At 44.1% G+C, this 16,479-nt stretch overlaps 1 protein-coding gene across 6 annotated transcripts in view; it reads right to left on the reverse strand.

Annotated features, from left to right (window-relative positions):
- The window catches only part of ARFGAP1 (ARF GTPase activating protein 1), a 35,714-nt gene extending 19,712 nt beyond the window's left edge, over window positions 1-16,002 (reverse strand). For 4 of the 6 annotated variants that reach the window (XM_083447529.1, XM_083447527.1, XM_083447528.1 and 1 more), the window contains exons 1-5: window positions 15,820-15,995; window positions 4,555-4,618; window positions 2,153-2,262; window positions 1,292-1,463; window positions 717-817 (exon numbers count right to left, since the gene is read on the reverse strand). In XM_083447529.1, the coding sequence (XP_083303655.1) occupies window positions 717-817; window positions 1,292-1,463; window positions 2,153-2,262; window positions 4,555-4,614 (443 nt within the window). In that variant the 5' untranslated portion in view covers window positions 4,615-4,618; window positions 15,820-15,995. Of the gene's footprint in view, window positions 1-716; window positions 818-1,291; window positions 1,464-2,152; window positions 2,263-4,554; window positions 4,619-15,819 lie in introns of all 6 variants that reach the window. The other 2 variants (XM_083447525.1, XM_083447524.1) reach the window with 2 other exon arrangements.
- Window positions 16,003-16,479: the final 477 nt, after the last annotated feature.

The following is a 16,479-nucleotide window of genomic DNA, read 5'->3' on the forward strand; positions in this document are numbered from 1 at the left end:
TTGAGATGAAGGCCAGGTTAAAAAGACTCTTGATGAATAAACAAAAGAAGTCTGCCTTCCTACATGCAATGCAAGAGTGGAAGAGCATGATCAAAAATAAAATGAAGCACCTTGGTCAGCTTCTTAAAGACTAACATCAGCCCCATTTCTTCTCCTATCTCCCTGGTAACAGGTACAAAAATGTAACAGCATGGCCCATCCCCCTCGATGCGATGTTGCAGGTAACCATAATAAAAGGTAAAGGTACCCCTGCCCGTACGGGCCAGTCTTGACAGACTCTAGGGTTGTGAGCCCATCTCACTCAAGAGGCCGGGGGCCAGCGCTGTCCGGAGACACTTCCGGGTCACGTGGCCAGTGTGACATCGCTGCTCTGGCGAGCCAGAGCCGCACACGGAAACACCATTTACCTTCCCGCTAGTAAGCGGTCCCTATTTATCTACTTGCACCCGGGAGTGCTTTCGAACTGCTAGGTTGGCAGGCGCTGGGACCGAGCAATGGGAGCGCACCCCGCCGCGGGGATTCGAACCGCCGACCTTTCGATCGGCAAGCCCTAGGCACTGAGGCTTTTACCCACAGCGCCACCCGTGTCCCTGGTAACCATAATAGCCACGCGCATTCTCCAGTATTCACCTCCATCATTAGTCTAAGCACCTTCAGATGGTTAACATAATAGCCTTAGAACAACCACACACTGTGCAAGATAAAGAGATCTCTACCGGTGAGCTGAGGACAGAGCAACCTTGGGCTGAGGTGGAGTCCAGTTTCTGGCAGAAGAAGTTTCAACTGACCATTCTTTACCTTCCGCTTCTGCTGCCACCTAAAAAGAATAATACCTTAAAGACACAAAATCTATTCGCTACTGCGCAGAAGACAAAGAGAAAAGGTTTGATGTAGCCTGCTTCTAAGCAGGGGGGAAAGCACCACAGAAAGACTTTCCTGAAGCAGGGAATGGAAGCAGATAGGTTTGTAAGGCCCAAGAAACAAGCTATTCACATCCAAAGTGTAAATAACTTGCTGAAGTCACTACAAGAAATGGCAATAGCCATCTATTTAGAAGACCCTTTAAAAAGGGACTAGGGAAATTTATGGAGAAGATGTCTATCAATAGACATTAGCCACAGAGATAAATGGAACTGCACTGTTCAGCGACTGGATACTAGACACAAGAGATATAACCAGCAGGAAGGGGCTGTTGCCTCCCTATACTGTCTATAAGCTTCCCAGAAGCAGCAGACTGACATGAATGCTGAATGTTCCAAGAATGCTAAAATTATTGTTTAATTACATTTACCTTATCTCTGAAGAGCGCAGCTGCTTTACTATTGTATTTCTCTTGCAGCGACCAGCAAGGATCGTAGTCCTCTTGAGTCTCTAAAAACTCCCGGAATTTACGGTTACCACCAGCCTTCATTTTCTCCAGTTCAATGTCCTTCCACTTGTCCATTGTGACAGAGCGCACAAAACTGAGAACCAGAAAGGCAACCGTCACACCCCATTGTTAATATCATTGTGCATCAGCAGCTTTGTACACCAGCAACAAAAGCTTTCCCGAATAACTTCTGTATCACCAGGGGGGGCAGGGATCAGTTTTAGACTCCTAAGTGAATTATGTGTATGTCGCTACTAGGAGACACCTCTGTTGAAGTTAAAGCTAGAGCATGCACACATGCACATTATATAAATAATCTGATGTTGCTCTGAAATGTAAAACAAAACCCCAAAAATAAAAATCAGACACCAAGCTGGATCCAGACATAGTAATGCCTGGAGCAGACTGCTGTGTCACCTGAAGCAAGGATCATAGTTTATCCCTATGGCTATAGTTTAAGGAAGCCCGTTTCACAACCCAATTTGAAGGTGGCTTGCGTTGAGGATACTGAACTTAGGGATAAACCACAATCCCTGCTCCAGACAAACACAACAGGCCAAGATCCAGGGAGCAAACACTCTCAAAGTCCTTCTCCCAGCTGTGTAGGAGAAACGAAAGCACTGAGCCCAAGGCTCGCTGCAGCCCCTTCCGGCTTGGGCATGGCAAGCTAGCCGTGGTTCCGTGTGGGATGTGAATGCAGCCAATGTGTTCCAATATATACATTTTCATTTACTTGTTTCATCACCAACGAAAACCTATTTGTTATCACCACTGATGACTGACCTGAGATGAACACCCAAGCCTCTATGCTTTCCTGAGCATTCCAGACAGATCCAAATTCCATAGGTCACACTCACCCACTGAGGGTTAAATGCACCACATTCGAAACAAACCTGCAATAAAAAATGGGGGTGGGAGTTATTTCTGTTTTCAGTAGTTACTCCAGGTGAGCAGCTCAGAAATGATATCTAAACGTTATTTAGAAGTAACGAGACAAAGCAAACATTGCTTTTTTCAAAGTGGTATACAGTGGTGCCTCGCAAGACGAAAAGAATCCGTTCCGCGAGTCTTTTCGTCTTGCGGTTTTTTCGTCTTGCGAAGCAAGCCCATTAGCGGATTAGCGCTATTAGCGCTATTGACAGTTTAAGGGCTATTAACGGCTATTAAAGGTTTAAGGGATTAGCGGTTTTGCTGCTAAAAGGCTTTTAGCAGCTTAGCGCTTCAGAAAAAGGGGTTTGGGAGCGGAAAAAAACCTCAAAAATTTTCGCCAATTTTCGTCTTGCAAAGCAAGCCCATAGGGAAATTCGTCTTGCGAAGCGCCTCTGAAAACGGAAAACCCTTTCATCTTGCGGGTTTTCCGTCTTGCGAGGCATTCGTCTTGCGGGGCACCACTGTATTAAGATACCAAGAGTATTAACGTCTGCATTTCTCTTACATCTGTATTTCCCACATAAGTCTGTCTACGCATTAAAATCTTCCTTGGAAACTCTTTTCCAGGTTCCATGAGTTCAAGCAGGTGGTGGCAGGAGATAAGAGCTGCTCTGTGGTGGAATCTCAGCTCTGGAATTCTCTCCCCATAAAGGTTCACACAGCACCAAGTTTACGATGCTTTTGTCACCAGGTAGAAAGGTTGTTTTCATCTTGCCAGCCCTTCAGTTGGCTTTGCTGCTACTATTGCATTTGTATTTTGTTTTAAATGTATTTCTTATTTTTAATTTTCTACTCTCAAGCTCCTCTGGAGATCTTTGAATAGAACGGTATGAAGCAGCTAAAGCAAATAAATAAAACGGTACTCAACATATATAATTAGAGCTTTACAGGCTGCTCTGTCTGCTAACTTATTTGGAGTAGAAGCTGCAGGCTGCCATTCAGTCTAACACATTAATCAAATTATTCATATTAAAGTGCTTCAGTACTACTCACACCAATTAAGACATAACATCCAGCCAGTGGCTTTTGGAATCTGCCCTGCAAGAATATATCTACATAGAAACATTCCAGGACTGCCTGCTGCCAGACCAGCTTGTCCAATTACCAAAATTGCATTCAGATACACCTCTCTGGGTACCCACACCTATTGCTACCCAACTGACTTAAAAAGGGCTTGTCTGCGATACTTTGCCATCTGTGAAACACCCCTATATTTATTTTTGAAAAATACGTGTATACCACAATTCTATTTAAAAAAATCAAAATAAATATATACAATAAAAAATATAAACCTTTTAAATCAGAGATCATCAGCTAGTACATAGGATAGCATAGATGCCATGTTTTTAGTCCCTATGACACCAAAGACCTCAAGTCTTATAATATTTTATTGGTTCTTAGCATTAAATGCTGCTGATCTCATTCTTTTAGCTGGTTGCAGTTTTTTACAGTGCAATTCTGTGCATGTTTCCTCAGAAGCAAGTCTCACTGGTGTACAGTCATACCTTGGAAGTCGAACAGAATCCATTCCGGAAGTCCGTTCGACTTCGAAAACGTCCAGAAACCAAAGCATGGCTTCTGATTGGCTGCAGGAAGCTCCGGCAGCCAATCAGAAGCCCCATTGGACGTTCAGGCTCCAAAGAACATTTGCAAACCGGAACACTCACTTCCAGGTTTGAAGTTCAGGAGCCAAAACATCCAAGTACCAAGGCATACGGGATCCAAGGTACGACTGTAAATTGATCCTACTGATTTCAACAGGACTTACTCAAGAAATAGAGGGGAAAAGTAACACAGCCTAAGTTTCAAACTGTACTTTGACTTTTCTAACCAAATTACAGGACATCATATTATATAAAGAAATAAAATCTGTTGCATGAGGTTTAAGAACAATCTTGCAAACAAGCACGACTGAACCCCATCAATGATGATTTACTTCTTTTATTTCGATAAACTTGCTCCAACATACAGAAGTCACTGTGCGAGCATGAAGTTCTGCTGCAATAGGGCCCAGCTACCCAAAAAGACACTACATGCAGGAATTCTTGAAATATTTATTTTGCACATGCAGATATCATATGGTTTGATCAGGACGACAGGGCATTTTATGACAACTGGTCCAGAAAGAGAGTTCATAAAGGCAAATCTGTACGCTAATATGAGCAGCACACAAAAGGCAAGTGTCTAACATGAGGTGCAGATGACTCACTGCTGCTGAATCATAAGCGGCTAAGGGGATACATGAAACTGCTTACATTGTTCTCATCCTGCACTCTCACTTCTTTAAGGACCTTCCTTGTTCTTGGACTTGCCATGGCCCTGCAACAGAGAGGAAAATAAATTAAGAGATCGGATATAAAACTACATTGCAACCCAGTAGAGATAGCTGTTGCAGAGATGCCCCTAAGATCCATGGTTTGTAGCAAGGAGGCTGCTCGGTGGTGGTGGTTGGGTGGATATTAGCATTAACTACGATTCTCAGCTTCCAAACAAATGATCATGTTAACCAGGTACCATTGAAGCCCATTTGAAATAGGTGTGCCAAAAAATGGTTTTGGGGGAACCATGGTAAAAATATCCATGAGGTACCTGCAACGCCAGACTACAATGAATCATAAGCAGTACTAAGTGCAGATTTCCAAAGCTTGGGTGGCCATTTGCAAGCCATAGTTTAAGGGGACACCAGTATAATGTTTGCACTGTGGAGTCTCTGTGGTGTTAATAATGTTCCATCTCTTTTAAATTATCCTGTACTGGGATTATTGCGGAACTGGGACCAGGAAAAACTAACAACTGGAGAAAACAACTCCAATTAAATGCTTCAAAGTCATAGAAGTTACTGGTAGAATGAATCAGTTTTACACCATACTTCACATTTTCAAAAGAATTAATCTTTTACATAATAAACATTATTCTGAAGTGAGGTATGTTCTCAGCAAAGGAAAGTCAATACAGTTTTAAGCTTCAGGCAGCGCCTTTCTATAATAAAACCTTCCCATTTATATTACTTCTACTGTCAAGTTTTATGCGCTGCTCTAGCTACTACTACCTTTTCCTTGAAAAACCACAGTGACATATAGCATTGCAGCAAAATAACCGGCAAAGCCAGGAACTAATGTTTCCCAGCCAGTTTCCCAGTGTGATTCATGAGGAAAGTTGTACAAATTGAAGGAGCACATTATTACTGAGTGAGGAAAGGTTGTTTCTTTGCAGGCTTGCTTGCCTTTCGTGCAAGATTTGAAGTAGATATTCCCTTTAATTGACTGTCACAGAAAATGCCATGCCATAAGGCACAGGCAGCCCCAACAGTATTTGAAGGCACCCTGTCGGCTCAAGTTGTCATGGTCAATAATCAGGGCTTGCAGAACTGGGGTCTTGCCCCACCCCAAAAAATGCAGGAGGAAGGAGCAGGACAATGAACGAGACCTTACTCTTTTTGCTCCCCATCTCCCTGTCCCTGTAATTTGAGGACCCCTAACTGAAGGAGGGGGACGCGGGTGGTGCTGTGGGTTAAACCACAGAGCCTAGGACTTGCCGATCAGAAGGTCAGCAGTTCGAATCCCCATGACCGGGTGAGCTCCCGTTGCTCGGTCCCTGCTCCTACACACCTAGCAGTTCGAAAGCACGTCAAAGTGCAAGTAGATAAATAGTTACTGCTCCGGTGGGAAGGTAAACGGCGTTTCCATGCGCTGCTCTGGTTCGCCAGAAGCGGCTTAGTCATGCTGGCCACATGGCCCGGAACCTGTACACCGGCTCCCTCGGCCAATTAAGCGAGATGAGCGCTGCAACCCCAGAGTCGGCCACGACTGGACCTAACAGTCAGGGGTCCCTTTACCCTTTACCTTTAACTGAAGAAGGATGGGTTCAAGGAATCAAACCTATAGCAACCGACACAGAGAAGCCACTAACACATCACTTGTGTTCTTTTAAGACATTCCGACTGCTGAGAGCTTTTGTCTCCATTCTATTCTTTGCCAGCATGGATATTCCCTGGTAGTAAGAGGGATGTGCATTTGTGACAATATCTGCCTATAAAGGGGGGCTGGAGGGAGAGCTCTGGTTCCTATTTTTCTGCAGACTGGCTCCCTACCTACTGTGCATAAACTGTAATCGCTGTCTGCAGTACACATAGACCCTAGACGTTATGAATATACGGAATACAGTGCTGGAGGTTCAAAGCTTTTCATTATATTGCTGAAATATTTACAGCATCCCTGGATGGAAAGTCAATATTATTATAGCCCATATTAAAGATGCAGAGAAAGGGCTACCGCTGAGTAAGAACAGTTTGCCTAAACTACCCAGTGGGATTGTGGCATAGGAGAAGTTTCAACCAGGAACTAATTCAACCAGTAGCTAATTTCTTGCATTAGTTCACAAGAGATTAAATTTTTTAAAAAATCTGGGATTTAAAAATGATTAGAAGCTTACTTTTTCCTGCTCTTAAATAAAGTGGGCTGTTCCTGAGCAAAAGGAACTCTGTTTTGCCTTGGAGATTGAGAGGATGCAAAGAGAGTTGCACCGTCTCAGAATGAAAACTGTATTGGCTTTCTCCAATCTCCCCATAAAAGGAAAGTGTCAGGCAGGGAGAAGAGAAAGGAGGGGTGCAGTTTTCCGACAGGTATAGCTTCCAACCAGAGGAATCTGGAATCTGACATGTTTCACTCCCTCGGAAGGAGCACCTATGCCTGCAAATTTCATTCCATGTGGTCAAGATATAAAAGTTATACAGTGGAACCTCGGGTTACGTACCGTCCTCCTTACGAACGCTTCGGGTAATGAGTTCCGCTAACCCGGAAGTAGGTCTCCTGGTAGTGAACTTTGCCCCGGTGGAAGTCGCGCAGCAGAAGTGGGAGGCCCCATTAGCAAAAGCGCGCCTCAGGTTAAGAACTGTTTCGGGTTAAGAACGGACCTCCAAAACAATTTAAGTTCTTACTGGAGGTACCACTGTACCCATTTGGTCATTTCCTTATGTAAGCCAATGGGGGAGACAAATGAAGCCATGGATCTTCAAGGAAAGGCATTGTGGGTTACGCCTGAAGCAGTCCCTAGTTGAATTGGTCTCCTTTCTGAAGTGGAATCCAAACAAAATCTGGTCTTTGATGCACGCTCATAGCTACCTGTCAGGGAACTGCCATCGGAGCCAGAGGGAGAGGTTGGGAGGAGGAGCAGGTTGGGAGGGCTCCAGAGGGATTCCGGAGGGAGAGAAGCAGCACATCTTCTGGGGAAGGAAATCAGCGTAGCACCAGTGGAGGAGGGGGCAGATGGGGGAATCAGCGAGGTGGGTCCTCTGATGCCCACACCCTCCCTGCGCAGAAGGCTTCCGCGCAGGGAGAGTAGGCGGAGACTAAGCGTCAAAGAACTTTTATGCTGGAAGAAGTTCAAGAAACGCCCACTGACGGATTCTGCCAGCGATTGAGACAGCCAGTGGCTGTCCAGACAGAAAGGGTTCACTCAGGCAACCCACCCAGGTGTGGCGCCGATTTACGCACGAGCAACCCCTAGAACCATTACACTACCCTATGCCAATCAATGTTTTTTTTAAAAAAATCCCCATAATGAATAGTGACATCAGGGAATAAAGACAGCTATAAGACACAATTATTGGCTTGCACTGCAACTATTACTTGAGGAACAAAAAAAATCAGATCCCCCTCCCAACCTGCTTATTAAAGTTGTTTTTTAAATACACACACACGGGGGGGGGGGGGGAGAGGGAGAGACAGCTCAATAGACAGAACCACCACCAACTCTCTTTCTTTCATTAAATCAATAATTTGTTCATCTTCTTTTTAACCCACTGCATTTGCCACCCTGATTTTAAAACTAAAGCTCTCTTTTTTTCAAAGGAACATAAGATGTGTGTACAGTTTTTCCTACACTGAGCACACTCCACGAACAATACATAGCACATCTGCAGGATTTTCATGGATCAAAATATCCAATTTTGCCTATGCAAGGAACATCATAGGTTTGTTTTTTTAAAAAAAAAATGTGAGAGAAGTAGCAACTCCACTATTCAACAGATGTTATATTGCGCAATTCGGAATGAGCGAGCAATTAATGAATATGAATGGGACAAAGTATAGCAAGCTGACTGGGTAACAAATCGGAACAGTCCCATCCAACGAAGCAGTCAAAATAACAAATCTGAAAGAAGGGATTATTTGTGGGCACATAACTCTTTTCTATTGGGTAATCGTTAAGACTATAACTCTTCCCTTATCATTTGCCATCCTGGCTGTGGCTGGAGAGCCGCAGGTTTAGGATAACAGAATTCGGAGAGGAGCAGACTTCATGTTGAGTCACAGGGATGTGGAGAATCAGCATAAGAAAAATGATAGCAGATAAAACGGGGCTGTTGCGTGGGAAACTGTCTGTTGTCTGCTGAGGGCTGCAAAGTTGAGGGCTGTTGAGAGGTCACATGCCAACATTGGATAAGACCAGAACCAAGAGTTGGCAGTGCAATATTGGGGGGGACATAATACAAAAGCGGCAGTCAGTTTGCTGTCAAGACTGATTTAACAGCTTGAAGACAAGAATAACTTTAATGATTTTTTAAAACTGCTTTTAATGGTGATTTATGTTTTATTGTATTAAGACAGTTGAATATGGATCTTTTTATAAACAAACATAAATAAATGAGTGCTTCTCTCAAAACCTCTGCTAGCCTAAGAAGACACAAAGCTCTCTTTGATTATTTTAGGGACTTATGTTACCTGGCTTTGGGAGTGGAGGCGTTCTCTCAAAGGTGGGATAAAAATACATTAAATAAATAGTTGGAAGAACTTATCCATCTCTTGTATTAAACTAGGGAGATTTGTTTGGATCTAATTCTAATTATAAGGTATTTTTTTCTGACTTATCCTGTTGACTTGCACTTCTACACATCTTCTTGCGCTCCCTGGGCATCTACAGAACGGTTGTCATAAAAAATGGGACACAATATATATATATATTTTCCTGGAAGGTTAAGCACATTTCAGACTACATTAACTAACATATTAAATTAACAGAACGATTCAAGAATGCTTTACATTAATGTGAATTAAATAAGAGTGTATCCACATCTGGCAGGCTCCGGTTAGATTCTGGATATCTTAATTTACTACACATTAGAATGGTTATTTCCAAATGGTGGTTTGCAGGAGCTTCGTGGGTGGGTTGCTAGGCTGCTCTCAGTGGGCGTCAAGGACAGTGAAGCACAAAAGGAGAAGAGGAATGGAATGTCTCTGCTTGGTGGCGGGGTTAAAAGAAGAGTACTAAACAAAGGCAAAAAAAAAAAAAATTCTTTGGAGGTAGAGTGGGTAAAAATGTTGGGCAACTATATTGTTATAATGCAAACTATGTCTGCCCTCCACCTGCTGTCCCAGAAACCTATTTATCCCATCAGCTTCCAGAAGAATGGGCAGGCATCCTTCTTATAACTAAAGGATAACAGTTAAGATTTGCCTCTGCCATCCCTTTTACCCAAGTGATGGAGATACAGTGGTACCTCGGGTTAGGTACTTAATTCGTTCCAGAGGTCCGTTCTTAACCTGAAGCACCACTTTAGCTAATGGGGCCTTCTGCTGCCGCTGCACCGCTGGTGTGCAATTTCTGTTCTTATCCTGAAGCAAAGTTCTTAACCCGAGGTAATATTTCTGGGTTAGCGGAGTCTGTAACCTGAAGCGTATGTAAGCCGAGGTACCACTGTATGCTTTCTGGACAGTTATGGTGTTTCAAGAAATTAGGAACATAAGAAGTGGCCTTATATAAATTAAGATCATTGGCCCATCTAGGTCAGAAGTGTCTACACTGAGTGGCAGCAGTTCTCCACGGCTCGAGACAGGAGTCTTTCCCAGTCCTACTGGGAGATGCCAGGGATTGAACCCTTTTGCATGCAATGTGTGTGTTCTGTTATTGGGATGCAGACCCTCCTCGTATGAGTTCAGAGCAGGCTGCATCAGAGAATCCCATTAACTCCTTCCCTGAGGATCATTTCACTGTCCACATATTGGAGGGTCATGCTACATATGGTCTCCCCATTGCAGAAGTCATGGTATGGGCAATTCACAGAATCAAAAAGCATCAGTTCATAGAATCATAGAATTGGAAGAGACCACAAGGGCCATCGAGTCCAACCCCCTGCCAAGCAGGAAACACCATCAGAGCACTCCTGACATATGGTTGTCAAGCCTCTGCTTAAAGACCTCCAAAGAAGGAGACTCCACCACACTCCTTGGCAGCAAATTCCACTGTCAAACAGCTCTTACTATCAGGAAGTTCTTCCTAATGTTTAGGTGGAATCTTCTTTCTTGTAGTTTGGATCCATTGCTCCGTGTCCGCTTCTCTGGAGCAGCAGAAAACAACCTTTCTCCCTCCTCTATGTGACATCCTTTTATATATTTGAACATGGCTATCATATCACCCCTTAACCTCCTCTTCTCCAGGCTAAACATGCCCAGCTCCCTTAGCTGTTCCTCATAAGGCATCGTTTCCAGGCCTTTGACCATTTTGGTTGCCCTCCTCAACAATTCATCAACATGATGACACTCATGTGCCCTGGGAACCAGTTTGGAGATCACAGTTCTTTGTATTCAATTAGGCACCATATTTCTCAGTTCATACTTGTTAGATCACAGAATCATCGCATTGTACAGTTGGAAAGGACCATGAGGGTCGTCTATTCCCAGCCCCTGCAATGCAGCAAACTTTTGCCCAAGGTGGGGCTCAAACCCACAACCCTGTAATTATGAGTCTCATGCTCTACTAACTGAGCTATCCCTTTCTAAGAGCTATCCCGACTGAGCTATCCCTTTCTAAGAGCATGTATTGACAGCTGTCGTGGATCACAGGACATACTTTCAATTATACTTCCCACTTCATGAGAGGATTAGGCAGACAGGAATAAGTGACTTCATCCAAGAGCATCTTTAGAATGTGAAAATGGCTCTACACAAAATGTAGACAGTGCAGGTTACCCTAGCAATGTTGTCTGCAGCATTAACAATGCTTGCATAGCATGCTTAAGATGTTCTACTCCTCTTAATTACATGTAGCAAGAGTGTAGCATCTAAAGTATACTGGGATAACACTCTATTTCTTACAAGTTAAGATGCAGTAGATTTTGTCTTCTTACAGGTAATTTGTAAATGTGAAACATGTGAAAGTGAGCCTTCAAGGCAATAGTAGCTATATGCCAATAAAAGAAATGTAAGAATACAAATAAAAGGTCAATTTTAAAACAAAAAAGGAAGACATTTTAAGATGCTGTACTGTCTGCATGGTGTATAAAAGGATTTGCTAGGCTATGCATCTGTTTTAAAAAGAAACTAGACTGACCTATATACCAATTTGAGGCCATGTCCCTTTCTAGCATGCCTTCTTATTTGCCCTCTTGCTAATGGTGATAACCGAAAGTCTAGATCTGTTCCAGAAAGGAAGCTTCACAAAATAAGTGTCTGCACCAGCCCACATATTTCTGACACTTTATCTCCCCTTCTGGAGCCACTTATGATAAGGTTGATTGTCACCAACTCTTATTTTTGAGCAACCAGATCTTCAAAGAATCCAATGCTTTTTGGAATCAAAAGCCAATGACTAGTCAAAGAAGTGTCTTAAACAGCACTTCCACTTGCACAGACAAGCTACTCAAGGTTCTACTAGCTAATCTACCTTCTCCAAACAGAAGATTCATTGAACAACAATGCAAAGGAACATGGGAAATTGGGTAGCAAACTGACTTATTAACACAATCCTATCATACACGAAGCACCAGTTTTGGGGTGCTGCCCCAATGCCTTACTTCAGGTGCTTCGAAGAAACTGGAAGAGTTGCAAATGGCTCACTCCTTCTCTTTCCAAGTTTCCAGCTCTCATTTAGATAGGGGAATGTGCAGGAAACCTAGTGTTCCATTTCAGCACCCAGAATGGCCGTTGGTCATATTCTAGCATGAACACATGGAACCTGGGGGCAGGGAAGGACAACATTGTTCTTACAAGTTTTTGTTGATTTTTAGCAGATAAACTGCATGGATACACCTAGACAGTGAAGAAGAATCCACTGAATAGCCTGAACGCACTAAAACAGAATTAATCCAGAGTGCAGAACTGATCCAAAAATGTCTACACAAGAGCCCCAATAAGTCAATATGAGTTTCCAAAAGGAGCAGCAAGCGTAAGAAGACGGAACTGCTTCTGTTCATATATTTCTAAGTGAGATTTAAAAAATAAAAATAAAACTGGAACACAAATGTTGCAGCCCATCCTCATGCATTTTTACCCCCCTGGGGGTCCCCACTGGGACTTATTTTCAAGATACACATAAGATCATAGAATCATAGAGTTGGAAGAGACCACAAGGGCCATCGAGTCCAACCCCCTGCCAAGCAGGAACCACCATCAGAGCACTCCTGACATATGGTTGTCAAGCCTCTGCTTAAAGACCTCCAAAGAAGGAGACTCCACCACACTCCTTGGCAGCAAACTCCACTGTCAAACAGCTCTTACTGTCAGGAAGTTCTTCCTAATGTTTAGGTGGAATCTTCTTTCTTGTAGTTTGGATCCATTGCTCCGTGTCCACTTCTCTGGAGCAGCAGAAAACAACCTTTCTCCCTCCTCTATGTGATATCCTTTTATATATTTGAACATGGCTATCATATCACCCCTTAACCTGGGCATCCCCAGTTCAGAAGTGAGAGATGAATAAGGAAGAAGAGAGAAAATACTGTATCAATGTTGCCTAGAGGTTAGAGTCATGGCTAATTTTGAGCCAGACACCATCTTCAGCACAACCTAACTTACAGGGCTGAACCATGTGCAATACACTGAGTTTTTTGGAAGAAAGAAGGGATGGGAAAAGGATTACTAAATAATCTTAAGACATTATGGGCATCTGCTCTAATGGAACCAGCCAGTGCAGGTGAGACAAACTCTGCCACCCTTCCCAAGGCTCCTGAACATAGTATCACTGCTTAATCAGACCAAAGGGCCTATGTAGTCTAGCATCCTATTTCCCAGGATGCCAAACCAGATATCTGTGGGGAGTTCACAGGCAGGACAGAGGACAGCAAACAGTACTGAAGCGTCCTGCGTCTAATTCTGGAGATAGCATGCAGCCATCAGGACTAGTAGATATTGACAGCTTTATCCTCCATGAACTTGTCTAATCCCCTTCTTTGGTCATCACTGCATCTTGTGGGAGCAAAGTCCATAGGTTAACCATGAAATGTGTGAAATAACACTTATTTTGGCCTGTCCTGAATCTCCCACCATTCATCTTCACTGAATGATCCTGGGTTTTAGTGCTGTACAAGAGGGAGAAAAACCTCTCTATCCACGTTCTCCACACCATGGATGTCTTCCCTTCCCTGCTCTACTTTCCTCTCCTAACACCACCCCCCCTCTCCAAATGTTGCAAGCTTTCCTTATAGGAGAGCAGTCCTTGGATCATTCTGAATATCCATTTCTGCACCTTCTCTAGGACTGCAATATCTTTTTAGCAGTTCTGCCACCGAAGTGATTGCACCAAATTTCTGCTTAAAGATAATACTGGTAGCCTTGTATTTCATCCCTCCTCCAATTATCAATCCCTTTTTACATGCTTTTTACATCTGCCACACACTTCATTCTTTCCACCACGACCTCAGGATCCTTACTGCTCAGTCAGTCACCTCCATCACCTATCAGTGTTAAGTTAGAAATTTTTGTCCCAATGTGCATACCTACACTTACATATCTTTTATTTCATTTACTTCTTAAAATTTATACACTGCTTGATTGTAAAAACAACAACCCTCAAAGCAGTTTACAAAAGCTAAAACAGTAAAATCAAGGAAAACTTACAACACTACCTTAAAACATGCAGAAGTTTAAATACTGACACTGACTGAAATGACCTCAACTTTCTAATCATCTGGGTAGTCTTGTTTAAACAGGAATGTTTTAGCAGGTGCTGAAAAGAGTACAGTGAAGATGCCTGCTTGATCTCAATAGGAAGGAGGTTTCAAAGTGTAAGCACTTCCACACTAAACAACAGAGTTCTTACAAAAATGGAATGGGCATTATATGGCATCTGTAGCTGTGCCGATTCTGCCAACTGAAGTGGTTGACTGGGCGCATGTAGGGTAAGGAAACCTTGCAAGTAAACTGGTCCCAAATTGTTAAGGGCTTTGTATACTAATAGGAACACCCTGAGCCTGGCCCTGTAGCAAATGAGCAAGCAGTGAAGATCTTGAACATCTTATTGCCCATTCACCCAGTATGGAAAGCTCTTTTCTTCTTACCGCCCCGAGCAACTTGGCAACAGCAGCAAACGTTTCCACCTCACTATTCACCTCAAACTCCAGTTCATTAACGAAGACAATTTCCCAAACTGATCCTTGTGGAAACCCGCATCTTACATCCTGCTTAGAAAAGTCCAATTTAGCCAACTGCCTTAAAGCCATTTTTGGCATTAAGCAGTATATATATTTATACATCACCACCGCCATCATCATCCCTCCATTGTGGGAACTGCCTGTATACATTCCTACTGTCTGCTTCCTGGTTTTTAACTGGTTACCATCCTCTTGCCCCATGACTTTGAAGCTAAACAATGATGATGAACCAGGCCTTTTGGCTGATCAACATCCCATAAACTTGTTTGTGGGATTGGGAGGTGTTGGGCGCTTATTGGTTTGATTTGCTCCTCTTCTTGTCTTTATTACATATTTTGTGCTTTTATCTTGTATTTTTATGCTGTTAACCACCCTGAGATCTTCAGAGAAAGACCGGTCTACAAATTAAATAAATAAAGGAAATGATGATAATGATGAAAGCCAGAGTGGCACAGCGGTTAGATTGTCCGACTAAGACCTGGGAGACCAGGGTTTGAAGCCCATGAAGCTCTTGCTGGGGCGACCTTGGGGGAATCAGTCGATGCCCCTCAACCTACCTCACACAGCTGTTGTTGTTGTTGAGGCTAAATGAGGAGATAACCACGTAAGCCGCCTTGAGCTCCTCAGAGGAAAAGGTGAGGCATCAGTGCAATAAATCAAGATCATAATAAATAAATAAATGATGATGATGATGATGATGAAAGCGGAGCCCTCTATACCCTCAATCTGCAGCGCGTGACTCTTCAGCTCAGGGTAGCGGGTTCGAGTCCCACGTTGGGGGCAAAAGATTCCTGCGTTGCAGGAGGTCGAACTAGATGGCCCTTCGTGGTCCCTATGATCCTATGGAAAGCCAACCCCCTTCACCCACCACCACCCCACACTCTTGGGAGGGGCAGGAAGCGATTCCCTCCAGAACCCCACCAACACCAGAGTTCCTGAGGTAAACCAGAATTCGAACTCAGGGCCAGAGGGGTTTTAAAAATTATTATTATTATGGAGGGGGAGGGGGGATGCCAACCGTCACCCTCGAAGATGAGGATGTGGCCTGAGGTAGAAATGGGGGGGACGCCTCTCTCCCCTCCTTTTCTTCTTCTTTTAAATAATAATAATAATGACGATGATAGCAATAATGATAACTATTTGCTCGGCCCTCGGGTTGTACCTGGCGGGTTTAGTGGCGCGGCGGGTGCAACGCAGTCGCTACCAGTCAGTCAAGCCTCTCTCTCACCCGGCTTCGGCTTCTCTCCCTCAATGAAAAAAATATATATATATATTTTCCCTTCTCTTCTCACAGCGCAGGCGCAGCTTCCGCCATAGCCGGCTACGTTGCCACTTCGCAAGGGATTCTGGGTAGTCCGAGGGAGGGAGGGCGGAAGCGGAGGGATGTGGGCAGGGCGGGCTCCTGAGGGTCCATCCGCGCCTGCGTGCGTACGTGGGCGAGAGACGCTTTGCGCCTGCGCGACTCCGCGCTCAGCCTCTTCTGCCCCACGCCTCCTCCCCCTCGATATGCTAATGAGCAGCTCGACTCGGCTCCTGCTTAGAGTGCTAGAGACGCCCGAAAGCCACGGCACGCTCGTTGATTGACAAACGCGCGCTGAGGAGAGAGAAAGCCGGGAGGAGGAGAAGGAGGAGGAGAAGAAGCGGTCGCTGCTGCTGATTGGTCGCTGAGAGCGAGCCGGGAGAAACGCTCTCATTGGAGGAGGCGCACGCTCGCGCGCTACACGCGTGTTGTTCCAGGAAGGCGGATTCACACGTGGAGTTTTAGGACCGCGATTTAAACAAAACGGGACCCCGTTATATCCACTCCCGTGTGTTTCAGACG

Source organism: Podarcis tiliguerta (genome assembly GCF_965153285.1).
Source record: "Podarcis tiliguerta genome assembly, chromosome: 6".
Lineage (NCBI taxonomy): Eukaryota > Metazoa > Chordata > Lepidosauria > Squamata > Lacertidae > Podarcis > Podarcis tiliguerta.